At 47.9% G+C, this 18247-nt stretch overlaps 1 protein-coding gene across 1 annotated transcript in view; it reads left to right on the top strand.

Annotated features, from left to right (window-relative positions):
- TRABD2A (TraB domain containing 2A) overlaps positions 1–18247 on the top strand; it is a 59741-nt gene that overhangs the window by 39651 nt on the left and 1843 nt on the right. Inside the window, 4 exon segments of the mRNA XM_032652543.1 lie at positions 5960–6106; positions 9875–10049; positions 14330–14420; positions 17788–18007. Of these exon segments, the coding sequence (XP_032508434.1) occupies positions 5960–6106; positions 9875–10049; positions 14330–14420; positions 17788–18007 (633 nt within the window).

Here is an 18247-nt window from a genome sequence, read left to right as displayed (position 1 = left end):
TTAACAGTTAGAAAGTTGTAGCAGCTCTAGAAGAAAAGATTCGGTGAGTATAGGAAGTTGTGTTAGAGATTTAAAAAGGGCGTTTCTGTGGTTTTTTAGGAAAAAAAGAAAGACTTAGTACCAACTCAGACACACGCACAGTTCACTGTTCACACTTCCTTAAAAGACATGTATTTGTAATATGGCTGCCTCAGAGCTGCCGGGTGCCACACGGAAGGACCTCCTTCCTGCCAAGGCAAAGCAGCAAAGGGCCAATCTGGGAAGGGTTTTGATTTGCTTGTGGATGGGCTGTTCTAGCAAGTCTGAAATCATAGAGTGAAAGTTTAACTTTGGGCCACTGCCTCTGGCAGCGTGATGTCTTTCTGTGATACACCAGCCCCCTATTCGTCCCCTTCTTCTTCTTCTTTTTTTTTTTTTTTTTTTTCGATACGTGGGCCTCTCACCCTTGTGGCCTCTCCCATTGCGGAGCACAGGCTCCGGATGTGCAGGCTCAGCGGCCATGGCTCACGGGCCCAGCCACTCCGCAGCACGTGGGATCTTCCCGGACCGGGGCACGAACCCGTGTCCCCTGCGTCGGCAGGCAGACCCTCAACCACTGCGCCACCAGGGAAGCCCCCGCTCTTCTTCTTGACATCACCTCCCGCACTTCCAGGTAAAATGAAAACCCTAGGATGGCAAGGATCTTGTCTTTCTTGTTCATTACTGTATCTTCAGTGCTTGGATCAGTAGGCCCCAATAACAATTTATTGGCTGAATTAATGAATGGAAGAAGAACGAATGAGCTTCAGGAAGAGTTAGCACTGTACTTGCTGTGATTCTGTTCTTTATTAGTTGACATAAGAATGACCTTTCATGACACCTATCAGATCCATTACACTCTCTCATTCTTGATGATGCTTTGTTGGCCAACACTCAATTTCCAGAATTCCAGGCTAACCCAGGATTACGACTGGCTTTTTGCACCCTATCCTGTGCTTCCCCGCACCCCCATCCCCAACCTATGCTGTCCCCAGACCTTCTGTTGCTTGAGGACCACAGGCTGCCAGGGAACCTTCAGGATGAGCATCTTTAGCCAGGTTACTGTCCTGATGCTCTTCTTCCACCAGGACTGTGTGTAATTCTGAATAGGGACGCGTCTGATATCCTGAATAACTTAATGCACTAAACTCCCCGTCAACCATTTTAATGTCTCAAGGACATAACTTCTTCCTAGGCAAATGGGAAAACTACATTTCCCAGCTTCTCTGAGGATTAGGCAAGGCCATGTGACTACTTCTAGCCAATGAATTGTGGGAATTCCAGGCTGAGGCATTTAAGAACTGTAGGTCACCTGCCATGTTCACTCCATTGCCTCCCATGGAAACTGATGGGAGAAGAGTGTCACAAGATTAAACCAAACTGGATTCCCAAGGGACTATACGGATGAAAGAGCCACTACCTCACTCATACTTTGTGAGCAAGCTACAGACATTTGCTAAGCCTTTGAAATTTCAGGTTTCATTTGTTATTGTGGCAGAGCTTAGCCTATCCTGATTTATAACAGGAGAATATGGGAGTTTAAGAGAATGGAGGCTTGGTAGGGACAAGCATTTAAGGAATAAGTCCAAATGCAGACCTCCCAAAGCTGGCTGAGGGATAAGCTCAAAGAAAACGTGAGTCTCTGGGGGTAAGATTTACTCCCCCACATTAGGCCTAATACTCCTCCCTTACCTCCACCCCCCATTTACTTTTCTGAGAAGTTTGGTGAGTCTGGCTTGTCTGCCGATGCTCCCTATTTGGCTTGGCTGGCGAAGTTTTGCTGGGCTTTCTTTATAAGTGTCCATCCTGCCTCAGACTTCAGTTTTTGGCAGAGCCATTTCTAAACCTTATTCGTTCAGTCAAAATCTATTGAATGTTTACAGTATGTCATGTCCTGTGTGCCCGATGGGAAGGATGCAGAGGTGAGGAGGACACGATTGCTACTCTCGGGGTGGCTACACAGGGCGATGCCACCAGCGGTGTAATAGAATAGTCATAGGAGGCTCTGGGCAAAGAGGAGATGGTCTCACTGTGCCTGGGAGTTAATGACAGAGGCTTCACGAGGAGGAGATTCTTCTGTTGCTATTTCAAAAGACACGTGTGTGTCTGCCATAGGGATGAGGGTAGGAGAAGCCTTCCGGGCAGAGGGAACAGTGGGCATGTGCAATTGCAAGAGCGCGGTTTCCCTGGCACGCTGCTGGGGCTGCATCGGCACGGAGGTACAGATTGTACCGGAGGCAGGGCTTCTGTATAAAATTGGCTTTGGGAGATTGTCTGCATTACCACTTAATGCTTATTGAATTTGTGTTTTAATGGAGAGTTAAATTTTTACTAAAAAAAGAAAAATGCAAAAGTAAAAAGGTTTTTAGAAAAAAGAATCGTAAAAAATCTTTTGACTGGGTAGGAATCAATACCAAGGAAATAATTTGAAAATAGAAAAAACTTTCTGCTCCCAGACGCTCTTGATGGTGTTATTCATGATAGTTTTAAAAAAATGAAGACCTAACTATTTGACAATAGAAAGTTTAGCTAAGTGATGACCTATCACATGCAATGTGAGGCTAAGAACTCTGTCATGTGAGGAGATGCTTACACTGTCACACAAGAAGTGCAGGATACTAATTTTTTTTTTTTTTGCAGTACGCGGGCCTCTCACTGTTGTGGCCTCTCCCGTTGCGGAGCACAGGCTCTGGACGCGCAGGCTCAGCGGACATGGCGCACGGGCTCAGCCGCTCCGCGACACGTGGGATCCTCCCGGACCGGGGCACAAACCCGCGTCCCCTGCATTGGCAGGCGGACTCTCAACCCCTGCGCCACCAGGGAAGCCCCCTATTTTTTTTTTAATTGAAGTGTAGTTGATTTAGAGTGTTGTGGTAATTACTGCTGTACAGCAAGGTGACACAGTTAAGGATACTAAATATTATGTATAATACAATCAATTGTATAAAATGTATAGAATAAACTGAAAGAAAATATACTCAGTATATACCCACATGTTGTTAAAAGCAGTTATAACTCAAGTGTTGAAATTATGGGCAATTTAAAACTTCTTTTGTATAAAATTTTCTGTTTTCTAGATACGGTGTGAGTGCTACACTTATCTGGGTGAAAAAAAGCTTTAGTGTGCCTTTCTTTCTGATTCCTTTTCTGCTTTCCCATTTCCCTCTCTCGTCCCTCCTCTAACCCTCCCTCCCTTCTTCCCAATTTCAGACTCCTAGGTCTTTAGCATAAGCCTAATAATTTAAATTAGACCATAGGACCAAAGTCAGTTACGCTACTTGGTAGCAGCGTACCTCGTGTACAGCATGGTGGTGAAGATCTCGGGCTCTGGTATTGAACTGTTTGGGTTCACACACTTTGTGGGGACACTTTGGTTTACTAAGCTATGTGACCATAAGCAAATTATTTAACTTCTTTCCCCCTCATTTTCTTGTTCTTTAAAATAGATTTAACAGTAGTTACTACTTTAGGATGTTGAGAGGATTAAATGAGAACAGAAGCGAACTCTTTAGCAGGGTACATAGTCAGCACTCAGAAAATAACGTTACTGGCTTAGTTTTGCTATGCAAACTTATTTAAAGCTTAATCATCAAGAGCAAAGACGAACATCCCAGCAAGTCTTTGTAAGCGTCTTGTCAACAGGTGACCCTTGAATACGTTGAGAGGGGACTGAATAAACAAAGTTCTTATTTAACATATAATGTTAAATATAACATTAATATAATGTTATATTTAATAACATTAAATGTTATTAAACATTAATGTTATATTTAATAACATTAACAATGTTAATAATATAATTATTAATATAATATAATGTGGCCCATACAGTGTTCCCCAATTTGCAGACTGGTGAGTCTATTAGAATGAGTGGCTCAATCTTCTCTAAATACCAAGAACACTTTAATAAAAATATTCCAGAATCAATGGAAACTCTTAGAAGAAGGTCTCTTAGCAACAGGTAACCTGGGTTCATCCTGAATGCCTTTAGAACACTAAAAGCCATCAGCAGGTGTTTGTGAGCCGATCAGACCCAGGGATCTTGGTTTGGATGAGCTATACAGAGACAGAACGTGTGAAGCCTTAGCCTGGGGCATGGCAAACCTGAGAGGTGTTTCCATAATGCCCCCTCGCTTCCCCGCCAAAGGTTCTTCCTCCAGCTGATTGAAAGCCATTTAGCAACACCCAGTGGTGTGGATAGGTCCTCACTGTATAGCTTTAGAACCCAGGGGCTCATCTTGAGTTTCCTCACTTAGACTGAAATTTGCAGACATGCCCATGGATATGTTTGCTTCTGTCAACTCACATCACCAGCAGAGGGGTGGGGAGGGTGGGAACACAGCATGGCCCAGAGGGTCCTGTCCCAAGATAGAAGAGGCTGGTCTACAGATCCTTGGGGAGCTGACCTCCAGGAGAGGCTGGAGGAGGTGTCTCTGACAGCGAGCGGGGGATGTGGAGAGAAGGGAGGAGAGGAGGGGATTTTACAAAGAGGGAGCTGCCCCCCCTCCCCATTTGGTTAAGGTGCCTTGACAGGGACAGAGTAACCCAGGGAGGAAGGGGTGTGGAAGGAGGGTGTGTGACAGGCAGGCTCACACGTGGTGGCCTGTGGGAAGCAAGGTGACGAGACTCCCATGCCCTTTGCCACTCAGAATGAGGAGGAGAAAGAAGGGGATTGGGGCTGCACAGTGTAATTTGATGACTTGAGACCTGCAATGTGTTATCTCCAGAGAATTGAAAATTTCCTGCTGAAGACCTCAGGATCAGACAGGTCCCGCCTGTCTGCATTTCAGCCAGAGGGAGAGGGGGAACATTCCAGCAAAGGCAGTATCCTATACACTGATTACTGGGGCAGCTGTCAAAGGTGATATGTCTGTGTCCATACTCGGGCGAATGAGAGGGAAAATGCCACAGTGCTGTCAGGAGCCTTGTAGAGGGGGGCTGGTCCCGATTCCCACCTGGAAAGGTGCCAGAATCCCCGCCTTGCCCCCTCTGACCTAGCTCTCCAGTGCCAAGGGGAATTCACTGCTTTGTAAAATTCCTCGAGTCTGGATTGTCCCCAAAGATGTTCCAGTTAACCCTTCTCTTGCCATGTGTGCCTGAAATCAGCTTGGGAAACCCAGCATGCTCTCCCCTCCTCGGGGAGAAGCAGAGCACACTTTAGTGTGTCCAGACTTGGCAGAGTTTCGTAAAGATAAAAATCTGTTTGATTTTGTGTAGCCTTCATTTCCCCTTCTTTTCCCACAATAACTTGCGTTAACATCCCATGGACCTAATGAATCCATTAGCTGGCAGATGACACCCTGATGGTTGGGAAAGACCTGTGTGTACTGTGTACAGTCCTGTCCAGTCCTTGATGTAATTGGAACCTGTTGGTTCGTGTGTCTGTCTGTGTGTCCCTCCCTGCCCTACCTCCCCAGGTCCTCACAAGCCAGCTCTTTGGGACCCTCACCTCTTGATCACTCTCATGGGAGAGTTTCAGGTTGTTGGTGTCCCTCTTAAGGCACAGGTGTCATCTGCTGGGGGCTGACTTGGGCAGGACTGTCCTCCTTTTCTTTGGACATGGTCCAGGGACTTGCATTCCCTTTTTTATTTTATTTTATTTTTTGCTGTACGCAGGCCTCTCACTGCCGTGGCCTCTCCCGTTGCGTAGCACAGGCCCCGGACGCGCAGGCTCAGCGGCCATGGCTCACGGGCCCAGCTGCTCCGCGGCATGTGGGGTCTTCCCGGACCGGGCACGAACCCGCGTCCCCTGCATCGGTAGGCCGACTCTCAACCACTGCCCCACCAGCGAAGCCCTGCATTCCCTTTTTTAGTGGCAGGGTTCATTCCTTATATAACGAACACAGGTGAGGCTATTGCCAACCATGGACAAAAGAAATAAGATGGCAGCTAATGATTGCTGTGTCAGAAGACTTAAGAGACCTATATTTTCTCCCCTCAGGTCATCTTTGCTTTAAACCAGACCCTCCTGCAGCAGGAGAGCCTGTGAGCGGGCAGCCTTCAGATCCCCTATACAACAGAGGACCTCATCAAACACTATAACTGCGGGCACCTCAGTTCCATCATCTTCAGCCATGACAGCTCCCAGGTGAGAGCCCTAATCCCCTGCTCAGCTCAGGGTGCATTTAAGTGCAAGAATAAGGATGTAACCTGCCGACACTGGGACATCCTGTGTACAGAGGATCGAGGTCATGAAGGGCTCTAAAAATACAATTGGGCACATGTAGGTGTTGAGTGGGGTGCTGCAGCTAACAAAAGCATTCTTTAGGAAACTTAAGAACTGAGAGGGGGACTTCCCTGGTAGCTCAGTGGTTAAGAATCCTCCTGCCAATGGAGGGGACACAGGTTCGAGCCCTGGTCCGGGAAGATCCCACGTGCTGTGGAGCAACTAAGCCCGTGCGCCACAACTACTGAGCCCACATGCCACACTACTGAAGCCCTCGCGCCTAGAGCCCATGTTCCACAACAAGAGAAGCCACCGCAATGAGAAGCCCGTGCACCGCAATGAAGAGTAGCCCCTGCTTGCTGCAACTAGAGAAAGCCCGCGTGCAGCAATGAAGACCCAATGCAGCCATAAATAAATAAATAAATAAATAAATAAATTTATTAAAAAAAACAAAAAAAGAACTAAGAGGGGCATTGATGAGAGTTAATTCCCAGAGGAAGTCAAAGGATGAAGCTTCAAGGGACTTGGCGGCAGGCCCCATGGCTTAGGCAGCAGGCAGCATGAACCAGCCTTCAGAGAGGAGGGGTCTGAGTCTGAAAGCCTCCTTGCTGGCTTAGGTAACTTTTGAGAAATGATGGAGCAGAGCTTTGGTTGCAGCTTCTGGTGACTTCCAGAAACATGTGAGCATGATACAATGGGAAGTGTTCCTGGTATTCTTACGGAGGGGCACATAAGAAGCTGGGGAGGCTGCCAGCATTTCCGGACACGGATTCCATCCTGCAGTACTGCAGTGAGTGTGGCCAAACTGGTGCAGTCAGTGTAGACACAGGCCAGGCCTTACCTGGGGGCCACCTAGGGGAAGAAAGTGTCCGGCCAGGGCTCAGAGGATGGCAGCCTCCCTACAGGAGGGAGGTAGGATGGATATTTGTTATGCTTCGATCAACAAGCTTCCCGTGGGACAAACCCTGGCTTCCTTCCCTTCCCCACTAAGATCACGTGGAAGTGGCGAGTCCAGCTGAGCTTCTGATATGGGGGAGTGTTTTGTCTTGCCCACCTTCAGGACACTGGAAAAGAGAGAGGAGGGAGCTGGTGGGTGTGAGTGATGCTGTCCAGGTCTGTTAGATCCGGGGACCCTGCCATAGGAAATGGGAGTGAGTATAAGAGGTGAAAAAGGAATGTCCCAGGGAAAGGGACTCACCCTGCAAATACCAAAAGATAAAAGGTACTTTCCAGAAAGTCTGCAGAGGGAGGAAGTAAAACCAAGGCAGAGCAAGCAAGAGGAAGCGGAAAAGAAGAAATACACTAAAAAAGGCATAGCAGAGTTTGGTGGTGATCATTCTTACGTACACCCTGGGTGGGGGAAGTGGGGAGAAGGGTCAAGGTCACTTGGGAAATGAAAATTTGAGGCGGCAGATAACAGTTAATCTTTTAACTTTGGGTTGGGAGGTGCTTGGGAGTTAGTTATACGGGCAGACGGCAGGGCTGACAGAGCTGTTTGGGGACAGCTGTCTTACGCGTTCCTCTCCTGTGGCTCCTCCACGCCTGTCCTGTTCACGGGGCCCCTGCGGGTGCTGTGGGGTATGGGGAATGTGCCTGCCGTTGTGGAATGAGGGCCAGGCGCGTGGCCGAGTGGTGCAAGTCGTAGGGCATGTCTGGCATTTAGAAGGTGGAGCAGGACGGCAGGGGGAGGTCACCTTGCACATTTGGGGCTGCCTGCGTGGAGAGGCTGCTTATGGAAAGGCACTGCTGTGCGGAAGAGAAGAGATTTTGGGAAACGGAGGGAAGGATCTTACATAAATGACATGATTAAAAAAAAAGACGACAAAGGAGAAGATGAAGGCTCTTGACTTGAAAATGAAAGAATATCATTTCAAGGAAATAACAGGAGAGCTGTTATCCAGAAAATGGAAATTGATGTCGATATTACAGCGTGTGAGGATTTTCAAAAGGTCTTTCGAAGGGTACTGGAAGTAGGAGAAGGAGTAGGGTATATATCCTACTCTGTATTTGACTAGGGTAATTTTTTTTTATTCTTTTTTTTGCGGTACGCGGGCCTCTCACTGTTGTGGCCTCTCCCGTTGCGGAGCACAGGCTCCGGACGCGCAGGCTCAGCGGCCATGGCTCACGGGCCCAGCCGCTCCGCCGCATGTGGGATCCTCCCAGACCAGGGCACGAACCCGTGTCCGCTGCATCCGCAGGCGGACTCCCAACCACTGCGCCACCAGGGAAGCTCTGACTAGGGTAATTTTTAACCTTGTTAAATTCCAGGGAGCAGGAGAGGGGGCGGTGGGGCGAGGCCGAGGTTTGGGGCTGGGGAGAGAACCAATGCAACGTGTCAGCCTCGCCTACAGCTACTGTGTTGCAAAAACCACTCCTGACTGTCACAGTTTTGGTGTATTAGCACCCTGTTGTTAGCCAAAATACTGAAACTGGCTAAGATGTGCGCTGGAATCAGGTGAAATATTCACCAGTAGGGCAAAGAACAGTGGAGAGAGCGAGAGGGAGAAATGGGAATTGGAGAAATAATGAAAATGTAAAGATAAGGAATTTATAAAACAGTTGAATGTCTATAGAAGTTTGATGTATTTGGTAATTGAATCATAATGGTTGATTCTAAAGTATGTAATTGTGTAAACTTATTTTTATGAAAAAGTCATGTGTGAATCAAACAAGTTAAAACTATGGATGTGCTGTGGAAGCATCCCAAGTGTCCACTGACAGATGAATGGATAAAGAAGATGTGGTGTATACACACAAACACACACACACACACACACACGCACACACAATGGAATATTACTTGGCCATAAAAAAGAATGAAATAATGCCATTTCCAGCAACATGGCTGGACCTAGAGATTATTATACTAAGTGAAGTAAGCCAGACAGAGAAGGATGAATATATGATATCATTTATATGTGAAATCTAAAAAAATACTACCAATGAACTTATTTACAAAACAGAAACAGACTCAGAGACATAGAAAACAAATTTATGCTTGCCAAAGGAAAAGAGGGAAGGGAGGGATAAATTAGGAGTTTGGGATTAACAGATACAAACTACTAAACATAATACAGAGAAACAACAATGATTTACTGTATAGCACGAGGAACGGTATTCAAGATCCTGTAATAACTATATTGGAAAAAACTATATGTATAACTGAATCACTTTGCTGTACACCTGAAACTAACACAATGTTGTAAATCAACTATACTTCAATTAAAAAAAAAAACACAACTGTGACGTGCTATGCACAGAAATGGTTTCCTTATAGAAACACGTGGCAACAAACAGAGTTTTTTTTGGCTGCCCGTGTGGCTTTCGGGATCTTAGTTCCCCAACCAGGGATTGAACCTGTGCCCCCTGCAGTGGAAGCCAGGAGTCCTAACCACTGGACCGCCAGGGAATTCCCCAAACAGAATCATTTAAATGGAACAGAAATACTGTTTGACATAGCCTAAGAGTTCTTTCAGGGCACTTCATTTAATATTTTCTCACTTGGGTTACAGAGAATGATATCACTGTCTAGAAAAATAGCCGGCAGGAGGCTCCCAGAATCGTGTGTCACTTTTTACCTTTTTCTTGACAGCGTCTTGACCCTCTGGCCTGGGTGATTTGATGCTAAAATTAAGCAGCTTTGTTCATAACTCTGTTGCCCTTAATTGTTTTCTCTTTATTTTGGCGGAGGTTCCCAATTTTATTAATGCCACGCTACCACCTGTGGAGCGCATCGCTGCTCAGGAGATCGACAGCTACTTCCGCTGGGAGCTTATCTACAAGCGGAACGAGAGAATGGGGAAGCGGGTGAAGGCCCTTTTGGAGGAGTTCCCTGACAAAGGCTTTTTCTTTGCCTTTGGAGCCGGTGAGTTGCAGGCTACCTCTGATTAGACCCAGGGCTCTGCTGCTTCTCCCGAGGAGGGGCTGTTGAGGTGGGTCCTGCTACGCGGTGAGAGGAGTGACACCTTCTTTGACTTTTTGATGATGTCAGAGTATCCGTCGTGGTTGAAACTTTGGTGCCTGTGACACTAGCTCTCCCTCCACGTGGGGCTCCTGATACACTCCGCAGACAGGGAGGCATTTCTCCCTCTTCTGAACTCAGCACTTAATCCCAACTTCTTACTGGCACCTTTCTGTTTTTTAACTTGTCTGTTTTCTCTCTCCTCCCTGACTGTGAGCGTCCTAATTCTAAGGCTGGGGGCCGATACAGCAGCTATTATTAACCATGAGTAGTGTACATGGAAATACACTGGGAAAATTATTTCCTTTTGTGGGATTTTTGAAATAAATTCTCTTATCTTCTTGAGTGATTTTAACATAACTTTGCAGCCTCCAGAATTAAGGACAGAAATGCCGGAGGCTGGGTAGTGTGCAGAAGTGTGTATTTGCTGGTCTAGATTTCTTTTCAATTCTTCCACTAGCTTCATAAACTTGAACAAGTCACCCCGTTTAGTTTTTTTTTTCTTACCAGTAAAATGCGGGGATTGGAGAGAAGCACTTCCGGGATAGCAGAATGAGTGATCCAGTGTAATCTCCTGATCTCACGATCCTTCGCTTACTTACACCTGCAAAACACCTACTCCCCTTTTTTGCCATGTACGGTGACATTCACAGGTTCTAAGGATTGGGATCTGGATATATTTTGGGGAACCGTTATTTAGCTTACCACAACATCTGAAACTCAATTAATGTAATACCCCATATTAATGGAATAAAAGACAAGAATCACATGATCATCTCAATGGATGCAGAAAAGCATTTGACAAAATGGAACTCTTTCATGATAAAAACACTCATCAGACTAGGAATGGAAGGGGACTTTAACAACCTGTTAAAAAAGTTGCTATGAAAAACCCATAGTTGACATCATCTTTTTTATGGCCAAGTAATATTCCATTATATATATATATATATATATATATATATATATATATATACACACACATATATATACATACCACATCTTCTTTATCCATTCATCAAGTTGACATCTTTTCATAGTTGACATCATGAAAGACTGAATGCTTTCTCCCTAAGATGAGGAACAAGACACGGATGTCTGCTCTCACCACTTCTCTTCGACATTGTGCTGAAGGTTCTAGCCAGGGTAATTAGATAAGGAAAAGAAATAAAAGACATTCACATTGGAAAGGAGGAAGTAAACCATCTATTTTTTCATCATCTTGTGGATAGAAAATCCTAAGTAATCCACAAAACACCCCTATTAGAACTAATAACCGAGTTCAGGATACAAGGTCAATACACAAAAACCAGTTGTATTTCTATACCCTAGCAATGAATAATGTGGAAATGCAACTAAGAAGCCAGTTCCACTATATTCAAAATCTTGTAATAACCTATAATGGAAAAGAATCAGAAAAGAATATATACGTACATATATTTACACATACATACACATTTACATATACATGTATAAAACTGAATCACTTTGGTGTACACCTGAAACTAACACAACATTGTAAATTAACTATACTTCAAGAAAAAAAATAAGTTAAAACAAAAGAAACCAGTTCCATTTACAACAGCATAAAAAACACTAAGGACTCAATTTAGTGAAGAGCAGATGCAAAATAAAAACTAAAAACATCATGGAAAGGAATTAAAGAAGACCGAAGTAAATAGAAAGACATTTCATGTTTGTGGATTGGAAGACATAATAAATAGTGTTAAGATGGCAACGTTCCCCGGATTGAGCTACACATTCAGCGCAAGCCCTATCAAAATCTCAGCTCCTGAAAATGCTTTAAAATTAGTGGTGAGGGTTGCACCACTTTGTGAATGTTCCCCAAATCACTGAATCGTACACTTGAAAAGAATGAATGTTATGTTATGTGAATGATATTCCAATAAAGCTGTTGTAGAAAAAAATAAGGGGTCAGGTTCCTGTATCTTGTTTTTTGAAAAATTCTATCATGAAACAAATTGCAGTGTTGGCCTTGGTAGCCCTGGGTGGGTCTGGGAGTGGCTTCCTCCTCCGTGAGTCCCGTGTTCCGTAGTTGGATTGTGGACTGTGCTGTGTGGCGCTGTGCCCATGTCCGGCCTGTGTCAATGAATGGCTTTCAGCTGTCAGCCCTCACCCTGCAGGCACCCCGACAGGGGTCAGGCCCCAGAGGGGCAAGGAGAGGCTTTGAGACGATGTCGGCCTGCCAGGTGGGTTGGACCTGGGCAGTTTGGAGCGCCAGCCCTCCAGATGGAGACTGTGCTGGACAGATGGCACAGGTGACACTGGGACACCTGGGCTTGCCTGATTCTCAGTCATGGTTCTTCATACGGCTGCAGCTCTGGATAGAGACCTCACAGCCCCTGGGCACTCTGGGTATCAGGAGTGTCCTGCATAGCCACCACGGTGCAGTTATCTTCGTGGGGCTGCTTTCTCCACCTCATGAGTCTATTTCTTCTGGTGCCTTCTGAAGGCTGAGTTGACCAGAGGGAACCACAGAAATTCAGAAATTGCTCCCAAACTCTTAGCCTTGGCAGTGAGAAATTTAAAATGCTGTGTGGTTAGCACACTTTTGATTGTAAAGTGAGGATCTCCCCAAACTGAAAGCTCCAGAGGTTTAAACTGCAACAGTGACGTCTGTCACGGGGATATGCAGATGAAATTTAAAGATGAGAAATGGAGCTCACCTTTGGAGTAGGAGGAAATTGAAGTCACACAGAATAGCTTGGTCCTTAATGATAAAGCTTGCTAATAGGGGCTGTTCATTTGCTCGACAAATCCTGTTTTCATTCCTAATTGGTTGAGAGCATGGACGCTGGAGCCAGACCACCTGGGCACCACCTGTGCCTCTTCGTCATCTGTAAAATGGGGGTAATAATACACCTACCTTATAGGGTTGTTGTTGGGGGGAGGCTGAATGACACGTAAAGCACTGAGAACAGTGCCCTGCACCTCGTAATGCTCAGGAAATGTTAACTATCTTTATTAATGTGTTTACTCCCTGTCACATGGACTTGGTAACGGCTGGGAGAGTGGAAGCCATCGCCGCAACACTCTGCAAGCTCAGTCTCCTCCCCCGGCGCCGAGTCCAGGCATACTCTATACATGAGTTTGCTGTGCTTCTGCACCGGGGCTAATCTGGGCCTTGCCAACGTCCCTTTCATCTGAGTCAGTTGCCCTTCATCAGTCTTGGGGTCCTAAACTCTACGGTTGGACCCAAGAATGCAGTAGAGCTCAGTACCTTCTGCCCCAAACACCACCCTCGGGCTCCCCAGGCTCCCAGAGGCTGCTCTCTAAGTTCCCTCTGCTTCTTAGTGCTGTGGAGTCAGGACAAGGGAGAGTTTGGATGGACCTTAATTTGCTTTCCTGGTCTCTGCCTCTTGAGTATTCGGTTGTCAGCATTGCATAGACTCTGGGGCCAAGCTGCCTGGGTTTAGATTCTGTTCTGCTGCTTCTTTTGTGTGTGAAGTCCTGAGCCTACTTTACCTGTTTTCCATTTTCAAATGGAGATAATAATGATGCATCTGTTCTGCTGGATCAGAGGATGGAGCGCTACAATTTAATTAGCCATTGAGGACATTAACATGCCAACTGTCACAGAAAGGGGCCTTGTGACCCCAGAGGATCATGTCAGTTCTGAGCATCAAAACCTGAAATGAAAGAAGATGAATCCCAGGATCTACCCTTTTAAGATACTTATTTTACGATGCCACTGTAAGCTTATCTGGTTGATCTTTCCTGCTTTTTATTGAAAAAGAAAAAAGTGAAATAAAATTCAGGTTGAGGTTTCCAGCTCTGGTGGCTTCTGCTAAAAGGAGGGTTTTATTGTGCATTTTTAAGTAGACATAGGACAGAAGGGGCCTGGGGTCTCAGAGGTGCTTGGTTTACATGAACGAGAATGGTCAGGACTGTCAGCTCTGGATCTAGAGGTGGAAGGTTGGGACTTGGTGTCCTCTTAGCTGTGTGACTCGAGGCAGCTCACCGCATGGTTCTGATCCTGAGTCCTTATCTCTGAAACGCGGCTTATCCTGGCAGAGCTGTTGAGAGGCCCCCTTGCAGAAGCTTTCTGAACTGTACTGGGCTGGTTAGAAGGGACGGGGTTGGCAGGGTTATTTCTTGGTTCTGGGGTGTGTGTTTGGGGGTCACGAGAGCTGCCACATTTCTGATCATTTTTCTTACTGCAGGGCATTTCATGGGCAACAACACAGTTCTTGATGTTCTGTGGTGCGAAGGCTATGAGGTAGAACACGCCCCCGCTGGACGACCCATCAACAAGTAACCTTCCTGTGCTTCTATCCCGGTCAGGAAGCAGTTAGGGGAGCTGAGAGCCGCACAGGCTGCTTGGGCGCCAGGGTGGGCTGTGTCCTGAGAGGCTCCGAGGGCCCCAGCACGGACACCAAGTGGCCACTCGGTCCCCAGCTCAGCTGGCGTCCCCTCGTGGCTGGACTGTGTCAGGCTTGGGTTGGCCGGCCAGGCACTTTGGGCAGTAGAGGCCACACTGGCCTTTCCTCAGCAGTGCTTGGGGCAGAAAGGAAGGTAAGGGGAGGATGCTCTTTGGTCCTGGGGCCCAGGAGGGGTGATTTGGCTTAACGCTCAGTGCCTTTGACCTGGGCCCTTGGGAGGTTTTAGGGAGGCAGGTGGTGGAATCAGTCATAATGTAAGGTCAGGGGGGCTGGAGAAGCTGGGAGTGCCTGTCAGACCCATCTCCGGGGCAGAAGCAAAGCCCCTTCTCTTTCTCTGAGCTGTTTCCTACCCCCAGGTCTGTTTACTTCTCATTTTTATGCAGAGTGACCCTCCTGCCCTGTGGCCCCTTCTGTAAAGAATTCAGGAGGCCAGGATCTCCCACCCTCATCAATGCTGCCGCCCCATGCTGGCCTCCTTGCTAGTCTCTGCCCCGTGTCCAGTCCTAGTAGGCACAAGGTGGCCCTTCCTACCCACCTTGTACCAGTCTGGGCTGCCCTAATAAAATACCACAGACTGGGTGGCTTTAACAATAGAAATTTATTTTCTCATGGTTCTGGAGGCTAGACACCAAGATCAAGGTGTCGGCAGGTTTGGTTTCTCCTGAGGCCTCTCTCTTTGGCTTGCAGGTGGCCTTTTCACTGTCCCCGTGTGGCCTCTCCTTGGTGTGCGCACAACTCTGGTGTCTCTGTGTGTCCACACTTCCTCTTCTAAGGACACCAGTCAGACTGGATTAGGGCCCAACCTAAAGGCCTCATTTTAACTTACTCACCTCTTTAAAAGTCTTGTCTCCAAATACAGCCACATTCTGAGGTACTGGGGGTTAGAGCTCCAGCATGTGAATTTTGAGTGAACACGGTTTAGCCCACCTTCCATTCCTCTCCCACTCCCTCCAGATCGTGGTCACCAGCGCCCCCTCCTGGCAGAGCCCTCAGCTGCGGCGCGAGGACTCCAGGAGGAAAATACGTGCCCTCTGCTGAGGGGACGGAGACGGGGTCCAGCTGTGGTGCCTGCCCGATGGCTCCCTTCTCCAGGTCTCCGGGTGCCCTCTTTCTCCTCGGAAGACCCACCTTCACCTCATGTTGTCTCAGGCCAGGTCCTCCTCTATCCCGTCACTCCAGAGGTTCCTTCTTGGGAGCCTGATTTCCATCCCAATGAGCCATGATTCTCTGGAAAACTTGACTACATCCTGGGCTTATCTCATCCCCCACCTCTCTCCATATCTTGCACTCCGTTTATCAGTAACAGTTGTTCTTCACACAGTACTTTCTAGTTTACAAAAGCCCTCACCTAAGGCTTCTTCTCATTTTCCACCTTCACCAGGCCTCTGGCTTCTTCCATTAAAATCTCTCTCAGATTTGCCCCCTTTGTTCCTAAGGTCATCACCCTCTGGTCCCTTCTCCACCTTTCTGTGGGACTAATCTTGCAAGTGTCCCTGACTCAGAAACCTTCAGGGTTTCTTGTTGTCCTCTTCCAAAGTCCAGTTTCTTCACGATGATGCCTCGGCACGCAGACCCCACCTTTTCCCAGCACGGATCCGCCTCTGATATCAGAAAACCTTTTGTCCTCGCCGCTGCCTCTCCACTTTTGCTAATGCTCTTCCTCTCCACTGTCTGCAGTCTCCCTCCACTCTTCCCCTGACTGAGAAAGTCCTGCTGCAGATCTCCATCCATCTCTCCCTCCCGTTCTCCTTCAGCTCTGGGGGGAGAGCCCCGCCCTTAGGGATTCTCTGCTTGTTTGGGGGAGAGGGTCTGTGGATCTTTCCTCACCCACTGGACTGTGTGCTCTTGGAAAGCAGGGTGGGCTGGGCCCTCTGATCACTTCTCAGCCCCTGGCCCCAGGCTGACTGTCACGGCTGGGGTTTATCACACTATCTTTGGGGTTGCCAGAGAGGGCCCCGCTTGGGAGTGTGGATGGGGGTGTGTGTGTGTGTTGCTGGTTGTTCTCAGACTCCTTAAATCTGCCTCTAACCCTGACACCTGCTCCTGGGGGAAGAGAGGTCAGGAGTCAATATTTTAAAAATCTCTCCGTGAGATTCTGACACACAATGAAGGCTGAGAACCAGTCCTGTCATTTACTGGGCTGCTCACACTTCCCTGGGGAGGAAGGAACGTTTATTGATCAATTGTCAGGTGGTAACTTGGTTCACACCGACTCTCAGTTAACCCTCAACACCAGCCTGTGGGGTGGGGGTTTCTTCTCCTTTACTGATGAAGAAACCAAAGGTGACACAGCTCGTCAGAGTCAGGATACAATTCGGACTCCTCGCCTGCACAGCCCTTTTCTTTCTGCCCTTTATTCTCCCAGTTTTAGCTTTCCAGCCCCTTTCTCTCTGTTCATGTAGTTTTCTCTGCCAGGGATCTATTCAGTGCCCCTACCCTTAATTCCATCAGAGTCTGTGAGATCCAGTGCAAAGGCCTGGGTTCACCCTCTCCCACGATCCTGGGGATGGCTGCAGCAGCTGTCCTGACTGTGTTCTGTGAGGGTAGCGTCTAAGAGTTTTCAGTGGTGCACTTCTCTACGGTGCTCCTGGGTGAGGTCATGAGAGAGCATGAGGTCCCTAAAGGAGCTCCTGTTCAGGGAGAAGAAGGGGCGAGGGACTCTGGGCCCAGAGCCAGGGAGATGCCTATAGTAAAGGAGTGGGTGAGGACATAACGAGGGCACTGGCTGTGGAGATACCTCCTTTCTTCTTCCCCTTCTCGGCAGCCATGTGATAATCCTTGAGGGATCTGGGCAGGCTGCTGTGGCTATTGAAGAGCCTCTTTCCGAGCAGAGGCCTTATAGGGATACAGGAGGGAGGAACAGGGTTAAGGGCCACTTCAATTGTTCTAAGTGAAGAGCATTTAAACATTTTTCACTCCTCTTAAAACGCCGTAATCTTCAGTGACTTTCTAGGCAGTGGTGACCCGTTGTTTGGCAAGTGCGGTAATTATAAGCGGTTAAGAAAGAATTCTTCCCCAGAGCTAGGGGATTTGGAGAGAGTACAATGAAGGTGTGTGAGGGAGAAACAAAGGCGTCAAAGTGATCACTTTTCGAGGTGGTTTTGAGACCCCTGCCTCCCCATCCGTCTTGAACTTTCACATTATCTGCCTTTTGTGAGGTCCCGAGCCTTAAAGGCGGGGGAGGGCATGATGCTGGGGGACCTTCCTTCAATTCCTCTTCCTTCCTCCTCTGTTTACAGAGAAAAGACCAGAAACCCGTTGTCACAGCCCGCCCTCTCTGCCGTCTTGGCTCCGGAAGCGCCCTCCCCGGAAGCTCAGGTACCGGAAGCTGGGTCTGCCGGGCCCCCACTGTTGCCGCTCCACCAGCCTCTGCCCAGAAGTTCCTACCTGCCAGAGGCGGCCGCAGCGGAGGCAGCAGCTCCGGCAGTTCAGCGACCTGTGGGTCCGACTGGAGGAGAGGTAAGGTGGCTGGGCCGGGCTGGGCCAGCCACGAGCCCTTCGCCCGGTCAGTCCTCACCCCGGAAGTGCGGGTGGGCGGCAGCCCAGGAATGCGGGTCTCACTGCTTCAGGGGCGGAAGTTCAAGGCTGTAGTAGGGGGTGAGTGGCCCCACCATCACGGTGCAACCTTTCTCGTTCCTCATGGCCTGGACAGTGGTCTTCTGTCCACTCTGGTGGAGGTGAATCCAGATTAAAAGTAAC

The sequence above is a fragment of the Phocoena sinus genome, chromosome 13 (genome assembly GCF_008692025.1).
Source record: "Phocoena sinus isolate mPhoSin1 chromosome 13, mPhoSin1.pri, whole genome shotgun sequence".
In the NCBI taxonomy this organism is placed as follows: Eukaryota; Metazoa; Chordata; class Mammalia; order Artiodactyla; family Phocoenidae; genus Phocoena; species Phocoena sinus.
The sequence above is the reverse complement of the archived record's forward strand: the minus strand, read 5'-3'. Positions and strand labels throughout refer to the sequence as shown.